At 42.3% G+C, this 20700-nt stretch overlaps 1 protein-coding gene across 1 annotated transcript in view; it reads left to right on the top strand.

The window, feature by feature from the left end:
- GALNT11 (polypeptide N-acetylgalactosaminyltransferase 11) overlaps window positions 1-19909 on the top strand; it is a 34505-nt gene extending 14596 nt beyond the window's left edge. Inside the window, exons 6-11 of the mRNA XM_005654262.4 lie at window positions 2979-3096; window positions 4645-4797; window positions 8336-8554; window positions 10405-10509; window positions 18867-19004; window positions 19202-19909. Coding sequence (XP_005654319.2) covers window positions 2979-3096; window positions 4645-4797; window positions 8336-8554; window positions 10405-10509; window positions 18867-19004; window positions 19202-19333 — 865 coding nt within the window. The 3' untranslated portion in view covers window positions 19334-19909. The remainder of the gene's footprint in view (window positions 1-2978; window positions 3097-4644; window positions 4798-8335; window positions 8555-10404; window positions 10510-18866; window positions 19005-19201) is intronic.
- The last annotated feature ends 791 nt before the right edge of the window (window positions 19910-20700 follow it).

Raw genomic sequence — 20700 nt, 5'->3', positions numbered from 1 at the left:
ATTTGTATATTTTGGAGATTAAGCCCTTGTCAGTAGCATTGTTTGCAGATATTTCCTCCATTTCGTAGGTTGTCTTTTTGTTTTGAGTGTGGTTTCCTTTGCTGTGCAAAAACTTGTAAATGTGATTAGTCCCCATTGGTTTATACTTGTTTTTATTTCTTGGGAGACTAGCCTAATAAAACACTATGTCAGAGAATGTTTTGCCTATGCTTTCTTCTAGGAGTTTTATGGCGTCATGTCTTACGTTTAAGTCTGTAAGCCGTTTTATTTCTGTGCATCGTGTGAGGGTGTGTTCTAGCTTCATCGATTTACATGGGGCTGTCCAGTTTTCCCAGCACCACTTGCTGGAGAGACTTTTTCCCATTTTATGGTCTTGCCTCCTTTGTTGAAGATTTAAAGACCATAGGTGTCTGGGTTTATTTCTGAGCTCTCTATTCTGTTTCATTGTATGTCAGTTTTTGTAACCATGGTCTTATCTTTATGAGTCCCTTATAAGCAACATGTAATTGCTTTTGTTTTATTTTTAAACCAGTGTGGAGACCTTTGTCTTTTAATTAGGGCTTATTATTTAATTACATTCAATAATATGTTTTTGTGTTTATGATTACAGTGGTAGTGTTTTCTTTCTATCTGTTCTATTTTCTTTTTTCTCCTCTTATTTTCATTTGATCCAAGTCCTGACTTACTATTCTATTCCCAGCTGCCACCCCATTGTTAGACATTATCCATTCTCACATACTGTTCTGTTAGTGGTTACTTTAGAGAATACAGCCGTCATCGTTGGCTTCGCAGAGTGTGATATAAATTGGTACTTTCTCCAGATACTGCAGGGATCTCAGGATGTTCAAACTCCAGTTATCCCCTCTCACGTTATATTGCTGAAATGTGTGTGTGTGTTTTAACCCTACAAGAAGACATGTTTTATATAACCATTATTTGTTTAGGTTTATCCATATGTTCCCCATTTATCCTACCTTTTATCCTTTTTGCATCTCCAAGCTGCCATCTAGGAGATATATATATGACGGGAACTACTAGGATATATTTTAATTCTGACTAAAGAATGCTTTTCTGCATTTCTTTTGTTTTATTTAAAAAAAGAATTACCATGGAGTTCCTGTTGTGGCTCAGTGGTTGACGAATCCGACTAGGAACCATGAGGTTGCAGGTTCGATTCCTGGCCTCGCTCAGTGGGTTAAGGATCCGGCGTTGCTGTGAGCTGTGGTGTAGGTTGCAGACACGGCTCGGATATGGTGTTGCTGTGGCTCTGGTGTAGGCTGGTGGCTACAGCTCTGATTAGACCCCTATCCTGGGAACCTCCGTATGCCGCAGAATTGGCCCTAGAAATGGTATAAAGAAAAAAATTTAAAAATTAAGAAAGAATTACCATATGACCCAGCAGTCCTACTCCTGGGCATATATCCAGACAAAACTATAATTCAATTTTGTTTGAACCTTCTGAAAATGTCCTCTCTTTCTGAAAATGTCTTTATTTCATCATTATTTTGAAGAATAATTTTACTTGATACTGGTAGGTATATTCTTTCAGGACTTTAAAGATAGTATTCCAGAACCTTACAGCTTTTACTCTGTCTGGTGAGAAGTTATCAGCTATCTTATTTTTGTTCTCTTGAGGATAATCTCTTTTTATTGGCTTCTTTACATTTTTTTGTTTGTCAGAAGTTTTTCAGATAGGCATAAATTTGGTTTCTTTATTGATGACATCTAATTATCTGCCAAATTCTGTCTTTCTTTCTTTTTTTTTTTTTTTGGGTCTTTTTAGGGCCGCACCTGTGGCATATGGAGGTTCCCAGGCTAGGTGTCAAATTGGAGCTATAGCTTCCGGCCTTCATCACAGCTACAGCAGTGCGGGATCCGAGCCACGTCTGCAACCTACACCACAGCTCACGTCAATGCCGGATCCGTAACCCACTGATCGAGACCAGGGATCGAACCTTCGTCCTCATGGATGCTAGTCAGATTCGTTTCTGGTGAGCCACGATGGGAACTCCACAGTCTTATCTTTCATGCTTGAACATATTGGGCAGTTACTTTAAAGTCTCTGCCTGAAAACACTGTTACTTGAAACCCTGACACATCTGTTTCTATTGTGGATTGTTTCTCTTTAGTTTTTCCTTTCATGTGGTTTATCTTCCTGATTACTTAGTTATTTATTAGTTTCCCTGTTTATTTTTAATACCAGACATCCTATATGAAAAATTACAGAAACATTCCTACCAGGGGTGATGTTTTCTCCCTGCAGAGAGTTTTGCTTCTCTCTGGCAGGCGGCTCAGGACACTCGACTCCACAACCCCCGATGCCGTCCCAGGAAGTGAGGTGACAGGAAGCTGGCTTGAGTCTGGGAAGCAGTCTATGTCAGATTCTCTCATGGACAGTGTCTCTCAACCGTGGCAGGATGGACTGACCTTTAGGGCCAGACCGTTCTTCGTTGTGGGGGCTCTCGGGTGCACTTGAGGATATTTAGCAGCACACCTGGCCTCAACCCATCAGATGCCAGTGCAACCCCCCCCCCCCCAGGTGTGATGGCTGAAATGTCTCCAGGCGTTAGTGAAATGTTTCCCTGAGAATCACTGGTCTAACACATTTGAGTCCAGTTCAGAGTGGGGTTTGTCTCGTTTCTCCTTGGCAGGCCCTGGCGTCTAGTCTTTGTCCTAGTGGCTCTGAGAGTGTCAAAAGGAATTAAATAATTTAGGTGGATTTCTGTCAACAGTAGTTACAATTTTTGAAAAGTACTTTTGATAACTTAGAACAGTAGCCTTCATTTTCCAGATTTAGTGCTCTGGAAAATTAAGTTATGGAGCCCAACTCATTCCCTCATAAATTAAATAAAATGTTTCATAATAGTTAATCTGGTTTTTATTAGTAATGTTCCAAAGCTGAACTGAATTTTTTTAAAAATAAACACAGTAGATAATCGACTCTAGAATTGGTACAACAAGTTGTTTTCCTTTTCTAGGTCACCTACAATGGCTGGAGGGCTGTTTGCCATGAACAGAAACTATTTCAATGAACTTGGACAGTATGACAGTGGCATGGATATCTGGGGAGGAGAAAATTTAGAAATATCATTTCGGGTAATATTTTCGGCATGTTTAATTATTAACTGTGTACACTGGGTATAATTTTCATCCATGATATTGTATTTTCTATAAATTTTCTTTGACTATCAACAGATTGTCCTCAATGAGTACCTATTTACCATAATCTATGATATGAATAATACCCATTCAGAATATCCAAAGTCCAGAGTTCCCTGGTGGCCTACAGAGTTGAAGATCCAGCATCGTCACTGCTGTGATGCCGGTTCGATCCCTGGCCTCAGAACTTTCTCATGCTGCAGGTGCAGCCAAAAATAATAAGCAAAAATGAATAAAAAGCCTTTAAGAAGCCTTATATTTCTGTAGAAGAATTTAAAAGGTGTAGGAGTTCCCACTGTGGCTCAGTGGATTAAGAACCCAACAGAGTATCCATGAGGATGTGTGTTCTATCCATAGCCTCGCTCAGTGGGATAAGGATCTCATGTTGCTACAAGCTGCAGCATAGGTCACAGATGTGGCTCAGGTCTGGTGTTGCTGTGGCTGTGATGTAAGGCCAGCAGCTGTAGCTCTGATTCGACCCCTAGTCCAGGAACTTTGATATCCCACAAGGGTGGCCATAAAAAGAAGGGAAAAAAAGTATAGTTGTAATTAATAGTTGGGTGTGCATTCAGAAGTCTTAACGTGTATTTAATCTGTGGTTTTGTTTTTTGTCCATTTATTAATCTCTATACCTGTTCTCCTAGAGAAATTACTATTACTTGCTTCTTAGGGCCACACCCGTGGCATATGGAGGTTCCCAGGCTAAGGGTCTAATTGGAGCTACAGCTGCTAGCCTTAACCACAGCAACGCGGGATCTGAGCTGCATCTGCAACCTACACCACAGCTCACGGCAACACCGGATCCTTCACCCACTGAGCAAGGCCAGGGATCAAACCCGCAACCTCATGGATACTGGTCAGGTTTGTTACCTCTGAGCCACGATGGGAACTCTGACCACGGTGTTTTTAAAAGGCAGTTTTTCCTAATCTTTAGAAGTTGAAAATTGAAAGGTATATTAGTTAAGTCTTATGTTGTAGACAAAGTAATTGAGTCATGTAAAAATTAAAATAAATCTTTAAAAATAACTCAGTCAAGGGCAAAACTTAAACCAGAACTAAGATCTTCTAGATTTGAATCTAGAGTTATACTGTATATTTTATTTAAATTTTTTTTACTAAAAAATTACAGATGTTTTATGAGAAAGTACTTGTAAACCTGAGAGTAGAGGATTGATTATTGAGCCGCCTTTGTTCCTAAGTCGTAAAAGCCAAGTACGTTTTAGCCAGGGTAGTACAAGAGTATTACAGTGTTGTAGAGTTTTGTTTCTTTGGGTTTTTCTGTTTTCTTTTTAATTGTAAGGACAGATAATTTTGAAAGATACACACTTTACCTTTTATTCTGTTTGAACAATTATCCTGTAATAAGATAAAACATCTTGCAAGGTTTCACCAATATCTGTTTAAGAAGATTAATTTCATGAAAATTCCCACGTTGATTTCATAGCACCGTGAGGAACTGTTAACCCATGCTCTGCTTCTGACCAGATCTGGATGTGTGGAGGGAAGCTCTTCATCATCCCCTGCTCTAGAGTCGGACACATCTTCCGGAAGAGGCGACCATACGGTTCTCCAGAAGGCCAGGACACCATGACGCACAACTCCTTGAGGCTGGCACATGTTTGGTTGGATGAGTATAAGGTGAGGTTGAATTTCTCTTGAGAAGGTAGGGTGGTAGGGTCAGGCCAGTCACTCCTTGGGGAGTGGCTTTGGTTGCTTTTCTCTCTCGCCTGTTTCTCTTGATGACCTTCGCTTGAGGGCCATCTCTTCCCAGGTTTCTTTTCTCTCTTTGCTTTGCCCAGTTCATTCATTTTTTTGTTCTGGCCCTTTCTAGTTTTCCAAATGTCCAGTCTCCAAGAGGTAATGTAGCCAACATCAGAAGAAATTCCTCTTCTCAGTTTGTCCCTCTCCTCTGAGGCCCACAGGACCTGGCTCCTCTTTCTTGCTGGCCTTTGCTCTGACCCCGTCCCACTCCTTCCCTGTAGGACTCTGCACACGTCGTATCCCTTCCTGCCGCCTCTTCCGCCTTACGCAGCATTCAGTGTTTCCTTTGTAACTGCTTTCTCGAGATGTGATTCACAAACTGTTTCTAGAACGTTTTATCATTCCCACCCCCCAAAAGAAACTCCATATCCTTATCCTTCAGCCCTTACCTCCCAGTCTCCCTCAGCCGTAGACAACCACTGGTCTACCTCCTAGAGCGTCGCCTGTTTGGGACCTTCTGTGCAAATGGAATCACACAGTATGTGGTCCTTTGGGACCATCTCTGATTGAGCATGTACTTTGGTCCTTTTTATTGCGGGATAGTGTTTCAGTGTGAATATACATTTTGTTCATCCATTTGTGAATTGATGGACATTTGGGTTATTTTCACTTTTTGATTATTACGAAAATGCTGCTGTGAACATTTGTATACAGTTAATTTTATTTATTTATTTATTTATTTATTTATTTATTTTTGGTCTTTTTGCCATTTCTTGGGCTGCTCCCTCGGCATATGGAGGTTCCCAGGCTAGGGGTCTAATCGGAGCTGTAGCCGCCGGCCTACGCCAGAGCCACAGCAACGCGGAATCTGAGCCGTGTCCGCAACCTACACCACAGCTCACGGCAAAGCCGGATCGTTAACTCACTGAGCAAGGCCAGGGATTGAACCCGCAATGTCATGGTTCTTAGTCGGATTTGTTAACTACTGAGCCATGATGGGAACTCCTACAATTAATTTTTTAAAAACTAGCTTTCATTGAGCACCTGCTCTATGTAGGCTATACTGTGTGAGGTTTGGGCAAGACAGAAATGAGCAAAGGAGGTGCAGTCATTTTAACCCTGCAGTAAATGCAAGTGGAGGTGTGTACTGTGCTCAGAATACACTGTGTAAACTGTTGCTTTGATGGTACAGAAGCAGTGGGGTATAAATTGGTGAGTTGGCATAAATCAGGGCGTTGGCACCAAACTGCACTCTTTATGGCCAACTCATTCAGAAGTTAAAAAAGAGGGAGTTTCCGTCGTGGCTCAGTGGTTAACGAATCCGACTAGGAACCATGAGGTTGCGGGTTCGATCCCTGCCCTTGCTCAGTGGGTTAACGATCCGGCGTTGCCGTGAGCTGTGGTGTAGGTTGCAGACGCGGCTCGGATCTCGCGTTGCTGTGGCTCTGGCGTAGGCCGGTGGCTACAGCTCCGATTGGACCCCTAGCCTGGGAACTTCCATATGCCGCGGGAGCGGCCCAAGAAATAGCAAAAAGACAAAAAAAAAAAAAAAAAAAAAGAAGTTAAAAAAGAAAATCCAGTTTCATCTAAAAATGTCATTGATGAGGTAGTAAAAATAATTCTATTAAACCTCATCAGGTCTCTTAGTATTCTGTGACTATGCATATCACACAAAGCGCAATAGACTGAAAGCACTTTGGCTTTATACCCAGGTACATGGTTGCTTCAGGCAGAAACATTTGTGCAGTTGTGAGCTGAATTAGCCATTTTTCTCCACAGAACACTCTTTTTTATGTAAAAGAATGACTCATAAATCATGGTTATCATATTTGGTAGACATTTTCTGAAAATTAGAATTTTGGAAAACTCATAGCTACTACCCTGAGCTTAGTCGTTTGCCAGTACTTACAATTCTTTCTGATGAGATCAGTAGTGATACTTATAAATAATATTTTTTGGATTTTGTCACTATTTGGAAGAACATCACAACCCAGTGGACCAGATTTTATCTCTCCCCCCCCCCCCCCCCCGCTTTTACCTTTGGATCAGTATGTTCTAAATAACTAATGTGTGATGTTAAAAAGTCTTGCGTGGGTAAAAAATCCATCTGAAGAGCAAGATAGAACAGTAGATTTTAATGCAACAATATGAAAAGCTCAGTGATTGGATTTTGTATTCCACACTGTGTCTAATCTTTTGGGGTTTTTTGTCTTTCTGTCCTTTTAGGGCCGCACCCATAGCATATGGAGGTTCCCAGGCTAGGGGTCGAATTGGAGCTGTAGCCGCCGGCCTACGCCAGAGCCACAGCAACGGGGGATCTGAGCAGCATCTTCAACCTACACCACAGCTCACGGCAACACCGGATCCTTAACCCACTGAGCGAGGCCAGGGATCGAACCTGCAACCTCATCATTCCTAGTCGGATTCGTTAACCACTGAGCCACGATGGGAACTCCCGTATCTAATCTTTAGAAGTTACTGAGTTTGGATATAGAATCAAAGAATAGCGCTAATAATCTTAAACAGCCATTAAAATATTCTTTCCATTTTAAGCTATATATTTTCATGAATATGTAGTTTTTAAAGACATTTAACCAAACAACGTATAGTAACAGGTTGAATGCAGAAAAGATAATTCAGCTGACTTTTCAGAAGAGGACATTCAGTCACTGAAACACTATTCTCACTAAATCTTTTGGTTGTTCAGAGCATGTTACATATGCTAATAGGTAATGAGTTTGTTATTTTTAATGAATTATTTCTCAGTTTTTAACTTCTAACATAGTATATACATAGATTTAACTTGTGGAAACAGAACCTCATTAGAGTCTGCAGTAATTTTTGAGAATATAAGAGTCCTGACACCAAGGAGTTGGAGAACTGCTAATCTCATATGTAGTTTGTTCCACTGATTCTAAGTGCACATTTTTACACATTTTTCCATTTCTGAAAGTGGGGTATATCTTACAGTTTGCAGTGTCTTTTTTCTTTTTTAAGATGTTTTTTTCATCGTCAGTGACAGACTTAATTGAAACCTTTCCACTGACATCTTATGGCAATATCAGGAAAACACTGGTATGGAGTTCCCATCATGGTGCAGTGGAAATGAATCCGACTAGGAACCATGAGGACACAGGTTCGATCCCTGGCCTCACTCAGTGGGTTAAGGATCCGGTGTTGCCGTGAGCTGTGGTGTATAGGTCACAGACACAGCTCGGATCTGGTGTTACCTTGGCTGCAGCATAGGCTGGCGGCTACAGCTCTGATTTGACCCCTAGCCTGGGAACTTCCATATGCCACGGGTGTGGCCCTAATTAAAAAAAAAAAGAGAGAAAGAAAGAAAACATTGGTATGAAAAATATTTTTGCTCATAATCCATTTTTTCAGTTCTTTAAACCTCTGATATAATTGATTATGTTCATTTTAAACAAAAAAATCCATTCTGTTATTTTTCGTTTTTCTTTTTTAAATTCAGGAGCAGTATTTTTCCTTAAGACCTGATCTGAGGACCAGAAGCTATGGGAACATCAGTGAGCGTGTTGAATTGAGGAAGAAGTTGGATTGTAAATCATTTAAATGGTATCTGGATAATATTTACCCAGAGATGCAGGTATCTGGGCCCAATGCCAAACCCCAGCAGCCCATTTTTATCAATAGAGGGCCGAAGCGCCCCAAAGTCCTTCAACGTGGAAGGGTAAGAAAGTGATGTTATCAGAGTGTGTCATTAAGTGCTGTGTAATGTAATAAATGACAGTGTAGACCGAACAAAACATTTAAGGAGAGGCTCTAGCTTGCCTTCCATTTGTTCTTTTCAGAAGAATTCTCCTCCTCAGGTGTAAGACCCGAGACATTTTAATATCTGTGCTGTTTATGTTAAGGTCCTCTAATGTAAATTGATGACTTCTGCCAGTGTTAGAGAATGTGACTTCTGTGCCAGCTTCAAAGAGAACAGGGACATGAACACACAAATAGAGGCAGTATGAGTGAGTGCAGAATTCTCTTGGCAGAGGCGAGTCCTAAAAGCAGAGAAGGAGAAACGCAGCAGCTGTGTGCTCTTGACCTCAGCTCGAGAACCGACTGGGGACAGGAGGTCAAAGATGGTAGTTAGGGTCGTAGTGGTGTCCAAAGTCAGAATCGACCCCCGGTGTTCTGAGCAATCATCTGAGCTTCGCAGAAGACCCACCGATCGATCAACCACGCTTCTTTAGATAGTCCTTTGTTTCTTATAAAATTTCTTGTTTTATAATCACACTCCAGGTTTTGGGGTTCAGTCATAAAATCTTACCTTTTTCTTGAATCATTTGCTTTCTGAAAGTATTGATTTTGTAATCATTGCTGGGATTTCTCCTTTGTGCTGTGAAGAAGGCGTGCCTCTCGGGGTTCTTGCACAATGCCAGTGATTCTTAAGTGGCTAGCACTAAACCTAGAGCTTTCTCCTACTTTATAAGATTTTAAAAAGTCATCAAGATGTTTTCTATTAGGTGTTTCTCTCTCTCTCCCTCTTTTTTTTTTTTTTTTTGCTTTTTTTTAGGGCCACACCCACAGCATATGGAGGTTCCCAGGCTAGGGGTCAAATCAGAGCTGTAGCCCCTGGCCTGTGCCACAGCAGTGCCAGATCCTTAACTCATTGAGCGAGGCCAGGGATCGAACCTGCAATCTCATGGTTCCTAGTCAGGTTCGTTTCTGCTGCGCCACGACGGGAACTCCGGTGTTTGGTCTTTAAGTAAAAATCAGCAGCAGTGTATGTCCCTATAATTGAAATCCTTTATCATTATTTTTGCCTTGCATATCTAATCTCATTTGATATTTAATCACTTTACCTGCGCTGGATACTCTTTGCTGCTTTTCTGTATCTCTCCCTTGGAATTCCTGTGGCATTTATAATATGTAATTATCTCCAGTTTAATATGTTTACTCCGTTTAATTATGTACTATCTAGTTTGTATCCTTTGTTCTTACTTTCTCAGTTTCACTAAGGTTTTCTAGTGGAGAGATGGTGTTTAATTCCCTTCTTCTCCTTTAGTAAACTTGTATCTTTAGGTACACTTTCCATTGGACACTGCCTGCATGTATTGTTAAAATTGCTTATGACTTTGAAATCTCTGTTGCGATGCGCCTATGTACTGAAGCTAGAATTCAGTAATTAAAAAATTGCATACCTTTTTATTTAATCCAAAACCTTCTTTTCCAAAAAAATTAAAAAATAAAAGGAATTCCCATTGTGGCAAAGTGGAAGCGAATCTGACTAGGAACCATGAGGTCACAGCTTCGCTCCCTGGCCTCGCTCAGTGGGTTAAGGATCCGGTGTTGCCGTGAGCTGTGGTGTTGGTCACAGACGCGGCTCGGATCTGGCGTTGCTGTGGCTCTGGCATAGGCAGGCAGCTATAGGGGTCTGATTCGACCCCTAGCCTGGGAACCTCCATATGCCATGGGTGTGGCCCTAAAAAGACAAAAAACACCTTCTTTTCTAGCATTTTAAGGTGTTTTCTGAAGTTGGTCTTTCCATACATGCCGGATTGTTAAGGGCAGTCTCTCCTCTTACAGCTCTATCACCTCCAGACCAACAAGTGTCTGGCAGCCCAAGGCCGCCCGAGTCAGAAAGGAGGCCTGGTAGTGCTGAAGGCCTGTGACTACGGTGACCCTGATCAGGTGAGTGAGGCCTCTGGGTTCCCAGGCCGTCCTCGGACGATGTCCTGCAGTGAAAGGATGCCACTGGTGGTTGCTCTTGAGGAGGAGGGCAGACATCAAGATTTTAATCTGACTTGACCTGTGCTTATTGTTTGTCGTAGTAGCGTTTCGTTTGTTTAGGGCATTATTCGTACTTGGCAGTTACACAGATTGATTTGAATTACATAGAATGAATTGAAAACTATGTGAATTTGTTAGACATGGCAGAGGAAGTGCACCTTCTTTCTGGCCATGAACACTAACTCTGCATTGGACCGGATCAGTCAGAATATCTTTTGTAGAATTTTTTCTGAAATTAAGTTTTCTTGATTTTTAGTAGTTCATCAGAAGAACCACACCAAAGTTTCAGTTCATTTTACTCACGTGATTTATTCTTAGATTATATGTGTCCTTTCAGTGATACTAAATGAATCTAAAAGAAAATTTATTGTAAACTGTTTTGTATCTGATGAAATAGCATACATGGCCTAACAATGGTATATAGTCTCCTAGTTGTAGGTGACTGCAGTGCCTCAAACTGCAATGCTCAAAACATGCCATAAGTAAGCAAGCTTCATTTACTTTCTTTTTTCTTTAAATATTTTTATTTTTTCTATTATAGTTAATTTACAATGTTCCGTCAATTTCTGCTCTGTAGCAAAGTGATCCAGTCATACATACATATTGATATGTGTACATTCTGTTTCTCACATTATCCTCCATCATGTTCCATCACAAGTGACTAGATATAGTTCCCAGTGCTATATAGCAGGATCTCCTTGCTAATCCACTCCAAATGCAATAGTTTGTATCTACTAACTCCAAACTCCCAGTCCATCCCAGTCTATCCCAGTCCATCCCCCTCCCGCTTGGCAACGGGTTCTCCAAGTCCATGAGTTTGCTGCTTTTCTGTGGAAAGGTTCCTTTGTGCCCTATGTTAGATTCCAGAAATAAGTGATACCATGATATTTGTCTTTCTCTTTCTGACTTATTTCCCTTAGTATGAGAGTCTCTAGTTACATCGGTGATGCTGCAAATGGCATTATTTTGTTCTTTTTATAGCTGAGTAGTATTCCATTGTGTGTATATACCACATCATCCTTTTTTTTTTTTTTTTGCTTTTTAGGGCCGCACTTGGCAGCATGTAGAAGTTCCCAGGTTAGGGGTTGAATTGTAGCTGCAGCTGCCAGCCAAGGCTACAGCCACAGCAACGTGGGATCTGAGCCCTGTCTGTGACCTACACCACAGCAACGCCAGATCCCCAATCCACTGAGCAAGGCCAGGGATCATACTCGTATCCTCATGGATACTAGTCAGATTAGTTTCCGATACACCACAATGAAAACTCCCTATGCCATATGTTCTTAATCTGTTCATCTCTCAGTAAACATTTAGGTTGTTTCTGTGTCTTGACTATTGTGAATAGTGCTGCAGTGAACATAGGGGTGCATGTATCTTTCTCAATGAAAGTTTTGCCTGGATATATGCCCAGGAGTGGGACTGCTGGATCATATGATCGTTCTATGTTTAGTTTTCTGAGGAACCTCCGTATTGTTTTCCATAGTGGTTGTAGCAATTTCCATTCCCACCAACAGTGAGGGAGGGTTCCCTTTTCTCCACACCTTCTCCAGCATTTATTTATTTGTTGATTTGTTAATGATGGCCATTCTGAATGTGTGAGGTGGTCCCTCATTGTAGTTTTGATTTGCATTTGCTCTAATAATTAGTGATGTTGAGCATTTTTTCATGCGCCTGTTGGCCATTAGTATATCTTTGGAGAAATGTCTGTTGAGGTCTTCTGCCCATTTTTCAATTGAGTTGTTGGTTTTTTTGCTGTTGACTCATGAGTTATTTATATATTTTAGAGATTAAGCACTTGTCAGTTTCATTGTTTAAAACTATTTTCTCCCATTCCATAGGCTGACTTTATTTATGATTTCTTTTGCTGTGCCAAAGCTTATAAGTTTGATTAGGCCCCATTGATTTTTTTTATTTCTATTGCCTTGGGAGACTGACCTAAGAAAACATTTGTGAGGTTAATGTCAGAGAATGTTTTGCCTATGTTCTCTTCTAGGAGTTTCATGCTGTCTTGTCCTACATGTAAGTCTTTAAGTAAGCCATTTTGAATATATTTTTGTGCGTGGCATGAGGGTGTGTCCTGGTTTCATCAGTTTACATGGAGCTGTCCAGTTTTCCCAGCCCAACTTGCTGAAGACACATGTCTTTTTCCCATTTTATATTCTTGCTTCCTTTGTCGAAGATTAATTGACCATAGTTGTCTATTTCCGGATTCTCTATTCTGTTCCATTGGTCTGTATGTCTGTTTCTGTACCAGTACCACACCATCTTGATTACTGTAGCTTTGTAATATTGTCTGAAGTCTGGGAGAGTTATGCCTCCTGCTTGGTTTTTGTTGCTCAGGACTGCTTTGGCAATTCTGGGTATTTTATGGTTCCATATAAATTTGGGAGTTGTTTGTTCTTGTTCTGTGAAAAATGTCTTAGGTAATTTGATAGGGGTTGCATTGAATCTTTTAGATTGTTTTGGGTAGTATGGACATTTTAATGATATTCTTCCAGTCCAGGAGCATGGAATATCTTTCCATTTCTTTGAATCCTCTTTAATTTCCCTGATTAATATTTTATCATTCTTAGCATATAATAAAGTTTCACCTTCTTGGTCAGGTTTATTCCTAGGTATTTAATTTTAGGGGGTACGATTTTTTAAAGTATTGTATTTTTATATTCCTTTTTTATTATGTTAAGGTATGTTCCTTCTATACCCACTTTGGTAAGAGTTTTGATCATGAATGGATGTTGGACTTTGTCAGATACTTTTTCTGCATCTATTGAGATGATCATGTGTTTTTTGACTTTTGTTAATGTGGTGTATGACGTTGATTGATTTGTGTATGTTGAACCATCCTTGTGAACCTGGGATGAATCCCACTTGGTCGTGGTGTATGATCCTTTTTACATGTTGTTGAATTTGGTTGGATAAAATTTTGTTGAGAATTTTTGTGTCTGTATTCATCAATGATATTGGTCTATAACTTTCTTTTTTGGTAGTATCTTTGTCTGGTTTTGGTATGAGGGTGATAGTGGCTTCATAGAATGTCTTTGGGAGTGTTCCTTCTTCTTCACCCTTTTGGAAAAGATTAAGAAGAATGGGTATAAGTTCTTCTTTGTGTGTTTGATGCAATTTGTCTGTGAAGCCATCTGGTCCTGGACTTTTGACTTTTTCTTCCTTCTCTTCTTGGTAAATCTGGCCAGAGGTTTGTCAATTTTGTTTATCCTTTCAAAGAACCAGTTCTTGGTTTTATTGATTTTTTTTATATTGTTTTTTGAATCTCTATTTTATTAATTTCCTCTTTCATCTTTATGATTTCCTTCTTTCTGCTGACTTTAGGTTTTGTTTGTTCTTCTTTTTCTAATTCTTTAGGGTGGTAGGTTAAGTGGTTGATTTGAGATTTTTCTTCTTTTCTGAGGAAGACCTATATCGCTATGAACTTCCCTCAAAGAACTGCTTTTGCGGCATCCCATAGATTGTGATTGGATGTGTCTTCATTATCATTTGTCTCGTTATTTTTTAATTTCTTTTTTTATTTCCTCATTGACCCATTGGGTTTTTTTAGTAGCATGTTGTTTAGTTTCTATGTAGTCAGTTTTTTCTCATTTCTTTTCCTGTGGTTGATTTCTAGTTTCATCTCATTGTGGTCAGAGAAGATACTTGAAATAATTTCTATATTCCTAAATTTGTTGAGGTTAGTTTTGAGCCCCAGTATGTGAGCAGTCCTTGAGAATGTTCCGTGTGCACTTGAATGTTTACTGATTTTTTTTTTTTTTTTTTGGATGTAATGTCCTGAAAATGTCAGTTAACTCTAACTTTTCCGTTGTGTCATTTAGATCTCTGTTGCCTTACTGATTTTCTGCCTAGAGGATCTGTCCATTGATGTGAGTGGGGTGTTAAAGTCACCTACTATGATTGTATTTGCATCAGTTTCTCCTTTTATGTCTGTTAGTATTTGTTGGAGGTATCTGAGTGCTCCTATATTAGGTGCATGTCTACTGGCAGTTGTAATACCTCTTCTTGAATGGATCCTTTTTACCATTAAATAGTGTCCTCCTTTGTCTTTCTTTATGGCCTTCATTTTAAAGTCTATTTTGTCTGATATGAGTATTGCAACCCCTGCTTTCCTGTCTTTCCCATTCACATGAAATATTTTTCCATCCCTTTGCTTTCAATTTATGTGTCTTTTCCTCTAAGGTGAGTCTCTTGTAGACAGCAGATTGTAGGCTCTTGCTTTTTTATCCAACTGCCACTCTGTCTTTTGCTTGGAATATTCAGTCCATTGATATGTAAGGTAATTATTGATATGTATTTATTGCCTTTTTAAACCTTGTTTTCCAGTTGATTCTATGTTTCTCCTTTGTTCCTTTCTTTTTTTGGTTCAGTGATTTCCTTTTACTTTATGCTTGTGTCATCGTCTTTTTAATTTCGTGAATGTGTTGTTTGGTTTTTATTTGTGGTTGCCCTGTTTTTCAAGTATGGTAACCCCTTCCTATATCTGCTTGCTTTCGCCTGATAGTCAGATAGGGTCAAACACATTCTAAAAAAAAGAGTCTAGGTTTTCTTACTTTCCTTCCTCACAGTTTATGATTTTGAAGTCCTTTTTCAGCATCTTCATGTTTGTCCTGTTGCTCTTCCTTGTGTTTATCATCACTTTAACGGTAGGGTTTTGTTGTTTTAGATCTGTATTCTGGCTTTTTAAGTGGTTCTTTCCAGTTGTGATTTCCTCCATCCTATTTCTTCTTTTTTATTTAGAGGAGTCCTTTCAGTCTTTCTTTTATTTACTTTATTTATTTATTTATTTTTTTTCTTTTTAGGGCTGCACCCACGGCATATGGAAGTTCCCAGACAAGGAGTCCAGTTGGAGCTGTAGCTGCCAGCCTGCACCACGGCCACAGCCACAGCCACGCCAGATCTGAGCAGTGTCTGTGACCTACACCACAGCTCACGGCAACACCAGATCCTTAACCCACTGAGCAAGGCCAGGGATGGAACCTGTGTCCTCATGGATTGTAGTTGGGTTCATTAACCGCTGAGCCATGGCAGGAACTCCCAGTCTTTCTTTTAGAATGGGTTTGGTATTGCTGTACTTTTTGTTTTTGTTTGTTGGAGAAATTGTTTATTTCTCCTTCTATTTTAAATGATAATCTTATTCTAGGCTGCAAATTTTTCTCTTTTAGAAGTTTAAATATATCTTGCCACTCTCTTCTGGCTTGTAGTGTTTCTGTAGAGAAATCAGCAGATAGCCTTATTGGGGGTTCCCTTATAATTAAGTCTTTGTTTTTCTCTTGCTGTCTTTAGAATCCTCTTTTTAACTTTGCCGTTTTATTATAATGTGTTTTGGTGTGGGCCTGTTTATGGCCCAAGATTTGGAAAGTTTTCAGCCATAATTTCTTCAAATATATTTTCAATCCCCTTCTTCTTCTCCTGGAATCCATATTAGGTGTAGATTAGCCAGCTTTATATTATCCCACAGATCTCTTATATTGCTTTCATGCTTTTTCATTTGGTTTCCGTCTGCTGTTCTCATTGGGTGATTTCCATTATTCTGTCTTCCAAATCACTAATTCGTTCCTCCGCATTATCCATCTGCTGCTCTTCGGTGCCTTTAACTCAGCTTGCTTGTCTCTGCAAATGAATTTTCTAATCTGCCTTGGCTCCTCCTTACATTTTCTAGTTCCTTTCTAAAGGAGTCTGCATTACTGTTCATATCTGCTCTTAATTCCTTCAGTATTTTCACTATCTCCTTTTTTGAAATCGGTGTCTGTTAGACTACAGGGGACTGTTTCACTGTTTGCTCCTTGAGGGAAATTCTCCTGGTCTTTTAACTGGGAGTAGTTCCTGAGCTTCTTCATTTTGCTTGTATTTTTCTTATTCTGTGAGTTTAGGGAAAACAACTAATGTAGTCTTGGAGGGATGTTTATATGCGTGAGCACCCCTGGGTGTTTTGGGAGAGCTTCCTTTTTATTTCTAGGGCGCTGTGTGTGCTTCCAGGGAGATGGAGGCAATGGGCAGGGCTAGTAGCCAGTGCCTGATTGCTGGGCCCCTTGCCACTGTCAAGGACCACAGGAAGGTGGCACAGGCTGCTCCTAGTTGCAGGGCCCTGGGAAGTGACAGTGATCAGGCAGGCGTAGGTGGCTTCAGAGCATCTGGCTGGGGCAGCAGCAGGGCGGGTGTGTTCCTGGGGGACTGAGAGCAACAACGGGTGGTGCTCGGTTGCAGTGCCCTCTTCTTTGCTGACCTCAGTGGTGACTGGGGCCGCAGGTGGTGCCTGTTCACAGACCCCTATGGTGTCGGGCCATGCCCCCCTCTGGTGTCTGAGAGCACTGCTGTGGTTTGCCCCTGCTGCCTGGAGACCACCACGCAAGGGCAGCTTAGCCCCCTGCTGCCTTAGCCCGTAAAAGAGGCACCCCATTGCCTATTGCCTTCCCCAGAGGAGCCCTGCCCTCTGCGAGGCCTCACGTGCATAGGGGAAGATATTCCCAGGGCGGCCATCCCTCCTGCTCTCGCCCTCCCCAACAGTGGCCTTGCTTCTCCTGCAGGCCCAGACCTCTTCCCAGGTTCCCGCAGCCCTTGGCACACCGCTCCCTAGCCCCTCAGGCTGTCCTGCCAACCCTGGTCCTCTCCCCAGAACTGACCTCCAGAGCCTGTGTCTCAGCATCCCCCCACCCCCCGGCCCGAGCACCCCAGGCTGTGGTGTGGACGCGGCCCTCACTCTGCTTGGCCGCCTTGGTCCAGCTGCTGTGCTTTTTCTCTGCGGCTTTGAGGGCCCTCTGCTCACTGGTCTCCCTGTCGGTTAGGTGGCTTCCCAGGCTCTGGGCTCCCTTCCCCTTTCACAGCGCCCTCTCAGAGGTGCTAGGCCTGTCCTGACTCCTCTTCTCTCTTTTTTCTGCCTTTGTTCTGCCCAGTCAGGTGGAGGGTTTCTTCCCTTTCTTGGAGGCTTAAGGTCTGCTGCCAGCGCTCAGGAGATGATCTGTGTGAACCGTGCTACACGTAGGTGGTTTTGATGGTAGTGGGAGGAGGCGAGCACCGTGTCACACTCCTCCCTCCCGATCCGTCTCCGTGTACCATGTGCGTGACAGGTGGGCTCATTCACGAATGAAAAGACAGGCCCTTTTTGGATGGCATGTGTCCTTTGGAATCTCATCAAGCACATCTTTGTTCTGGGACTGGTCACGCTAACATACTGGGAAGCATGGTTTAAGAAGGTTTTTATGCCACAGCTGGTGCGAGAGCTGACGGGTGGTAGACACCAAAGTGGGCCTTTTAGTGCCATTTTGGTGGTTGAGGCCGTGGTGAGATGGAGACGTTTGCGCCACCTTCCTGTCTGCGCAGTGATGTGACCGCACAGAACCGTGCTTGGACCCTGGCCACTCGCCACATGTGGCTGTTGAAATATATACTAATGGACAGGAAATAGAATTAAGTTCAGATCCACGGCCACACCTGGCATGTCTCCAGGGCTCATAGCCACGCATGGGCCGGGGGCTCCTCTGTGAGCGGAGGCAAAGCTCTGTGGAAGACTTGCTGGCGCGGCGTCTCCTCGTGTTTCTGGAGGGCTTGTAGGTGGAGTAGGAGTGCATGAGGTGGCCCAGAGCAGAGGAGAAAGTGTTCTCCTTTTGCATTTAGTGATGGTGCGTGCTGGAGAATAAATTTATTCATGGCACTCGCCCAGTTCAGCCGGTTTCCGTCCTTTGTTCTTAAAGGTAATCCGAGAGCCCATAAGGAAGACTATGCTGGGAGACCACGTGGGTGTTGAAGGAAAACCCTGCTTTAGGGCCATCACTTAAATTGTAATCTCAGTCCAGAGGTTATCAGGAGCTGGGACGGTTCCTGCACACCCTGCCTGCCCCACCGTGAGGAGATGGGAGATCAGGGCCCCGTGTCTTCTTTCTGCAGAAGGCAAACCAGCAGCCTTGCTGGGCTTCTGCAGTTGCTAACACCGTCTGGGAATGAAGAGCATCACTGTGAAACACATCCTAGAATTGGAAGATTTACACTCATGGGATCTTTAAATCCAGTCGATTCAAACACTGCTCACGTTTCTTCCTGGAATCACACCTTCCTTTCTCGAGTGTTATTAGTTCATTCCATTTTCATATAACTAAGCTGATGACTGCCGCCCGGTAGATCTGATCCACTGGTCTGTTCCTGCCGCACGAGATACAAATGAGGTCCCTTCTTCTGCAAATCTGTGTCAAGGGTCATCTGGTCTGAATGTCAGAATCTGAGGCAAAACTTGGGGTTTCGATCTTTGTTTTCTTCCTTAGATCTGGATTTATAATGAAGAACATGAACTGATTTTAAATAATCTCCTGTGCTTGGATATGTCAGAAACTCGGTCGTCAGACCCACCACGACTCATGAAGTGCCATGGGTCAGGCGGCTCCCAGCAGTGGACCTTTGGGGTGAGCGGACAGACGAGGCTGGGGAGGGAGCATGGTGGATGGACCCCTGCTCTGCCTTGTACGGGGCTGTTCTGAGTTTGTAATATCCCATAAGTAAGCAGGGAATCTTTAATGTTCCACATCTCGCCTAGACTTCGGTCTCTTCTTTCCATGTTCTAGCAGTAAGTCTTTTTTTCTTGCTACCACTTTATTTTCAGAGGAATAATCGGCTGTACCAGGTGTCTGTTGGGCAGTGCCTGAGCGTGGTGGATCCACTGAGCCCCAGGGGCTCTGTTGCCATGGCGATCTGTGATGGCTCCTCCCCACAGCAGTGGCGTTTGGAAGATTAAGGTGGATGCCGTGGCTGGAACGGGGGTTGTCACGCTCGTCCCCACCATGGAGACGCCCGGGAAGATGGGCAGAGGTGAGCGAGCAGACACGGCAGAGACTGGAGCCCCGAGTGACCGTCCGGAGGTGAAGACGTTGTTTGACCGAGATGTTGGGGTCATTTCTGAACTGCTGTTGAGGAATTTCTTGCTTACGGTAGGAAACCAGAATACCGTTTTCACTCCTGAGGAGTCAGGTTTGTACGGAAGGATAAAGCCCAGGAAATTGACGTGTCTCTTCATATTTATTTCTGCTCCTTTTAAATCCCCTGTAAGAATGGAGTGGCATTTATGTGATCAGGAGCTTGTCGTGATTTCCTTTCTTAGAAGACTTCATCGGTGATGGTTAATTTTTTTTTTTGGTCTATTACCATGTTCTAAATAGATAGTTTTAAATAAACTGGTTGAATCCACATTACTTTTAACTTCAGAAGACATCATTTATAAGATTATATTTAAGAGGCAGTTAACTATTTTAAATTATTTTGATGAATTATGGTACTATCTACATTTACAATAAAGGATTCTTTTGATTATTTACCTCGGATTGTTGCCTGCTCACTCTTCTGTCTTGGGCTGGGTCCTGTAGTCTGAATTATCCTGTGTATGTGAAACGTGAGAGAGACACTGGAAATCAGCCAATAACCAATAAGCTAAGTCGCACCCTGACCTCAGAGGGTGTTTCATTTTCTTAAACTATGTGAGGTTGACGGGGAAGGTATGTGAGCGTGGATTCTTTAGAGTTGCCTGTGAAACACCCGAGTGGTTAAATAGACGTTTGCATGTGGAGGCCAGGATGTCAGAAGCTGTATCTCAATTAGAGATACACATTTAGGAAGCATCTCCATATACTGTGAATGTCCTAATAGAAAGGGGATTTCTCCACCACAATTACTTCTCAGAGGAGACATGGTCTCAGAGTATTTTCTTAGCTATTTTATCTTGAAACACAGTCGTTTAAGTACCACACTCGAAACACGTTGGAGACGAGCATATTCTCATTACATACATACTCAACATTTTATCTGTCATTCTCCGGCAGAGACCAGCTAGAGGGCGGTACCTACAGAAAATAAAGAGCAAGGCGGTAGATGTAAGCCCAGCAGAAGCGTCAGTCGCAGCAAATGGAGGCGGTCCAGTGGACCCTGGCTTGTGTCCGAGCAGCCTCACCAAGTGTTGGCAGATGAGCAGCAGAGGCCCTCACCTCTCGGACAGGAGGTCCAGGCCTCGTGGACACTTGGAAGCTGCAGAGAAGAGATGGGCCAGGATGACGGGCACACCCAAATCACTACTTTTTGCAGAACTGGCATCACTCATCCATGAAAAAGACC

This window comes from Sus scrofa, chromosome 18 (genome assembly GCF_054392235.1).
Source record: "Sus scrofa isolate SSC_HxYL_T2T_F1_AM1 chromosome 18, Sscrofa_HxYL_maternal_Yorkshire_Landrace_v2.0, whole genome shotgun sequence".
NCBI classification, from domain to species: Eukaryota; Metazoa; Chordata; class Mammalia; order Artiodactyla; family Suidae; genus Sus; species Sus scrofa.
This window is presented reverse-complemented; position numbering and strand designations above follow the sequence as displayed.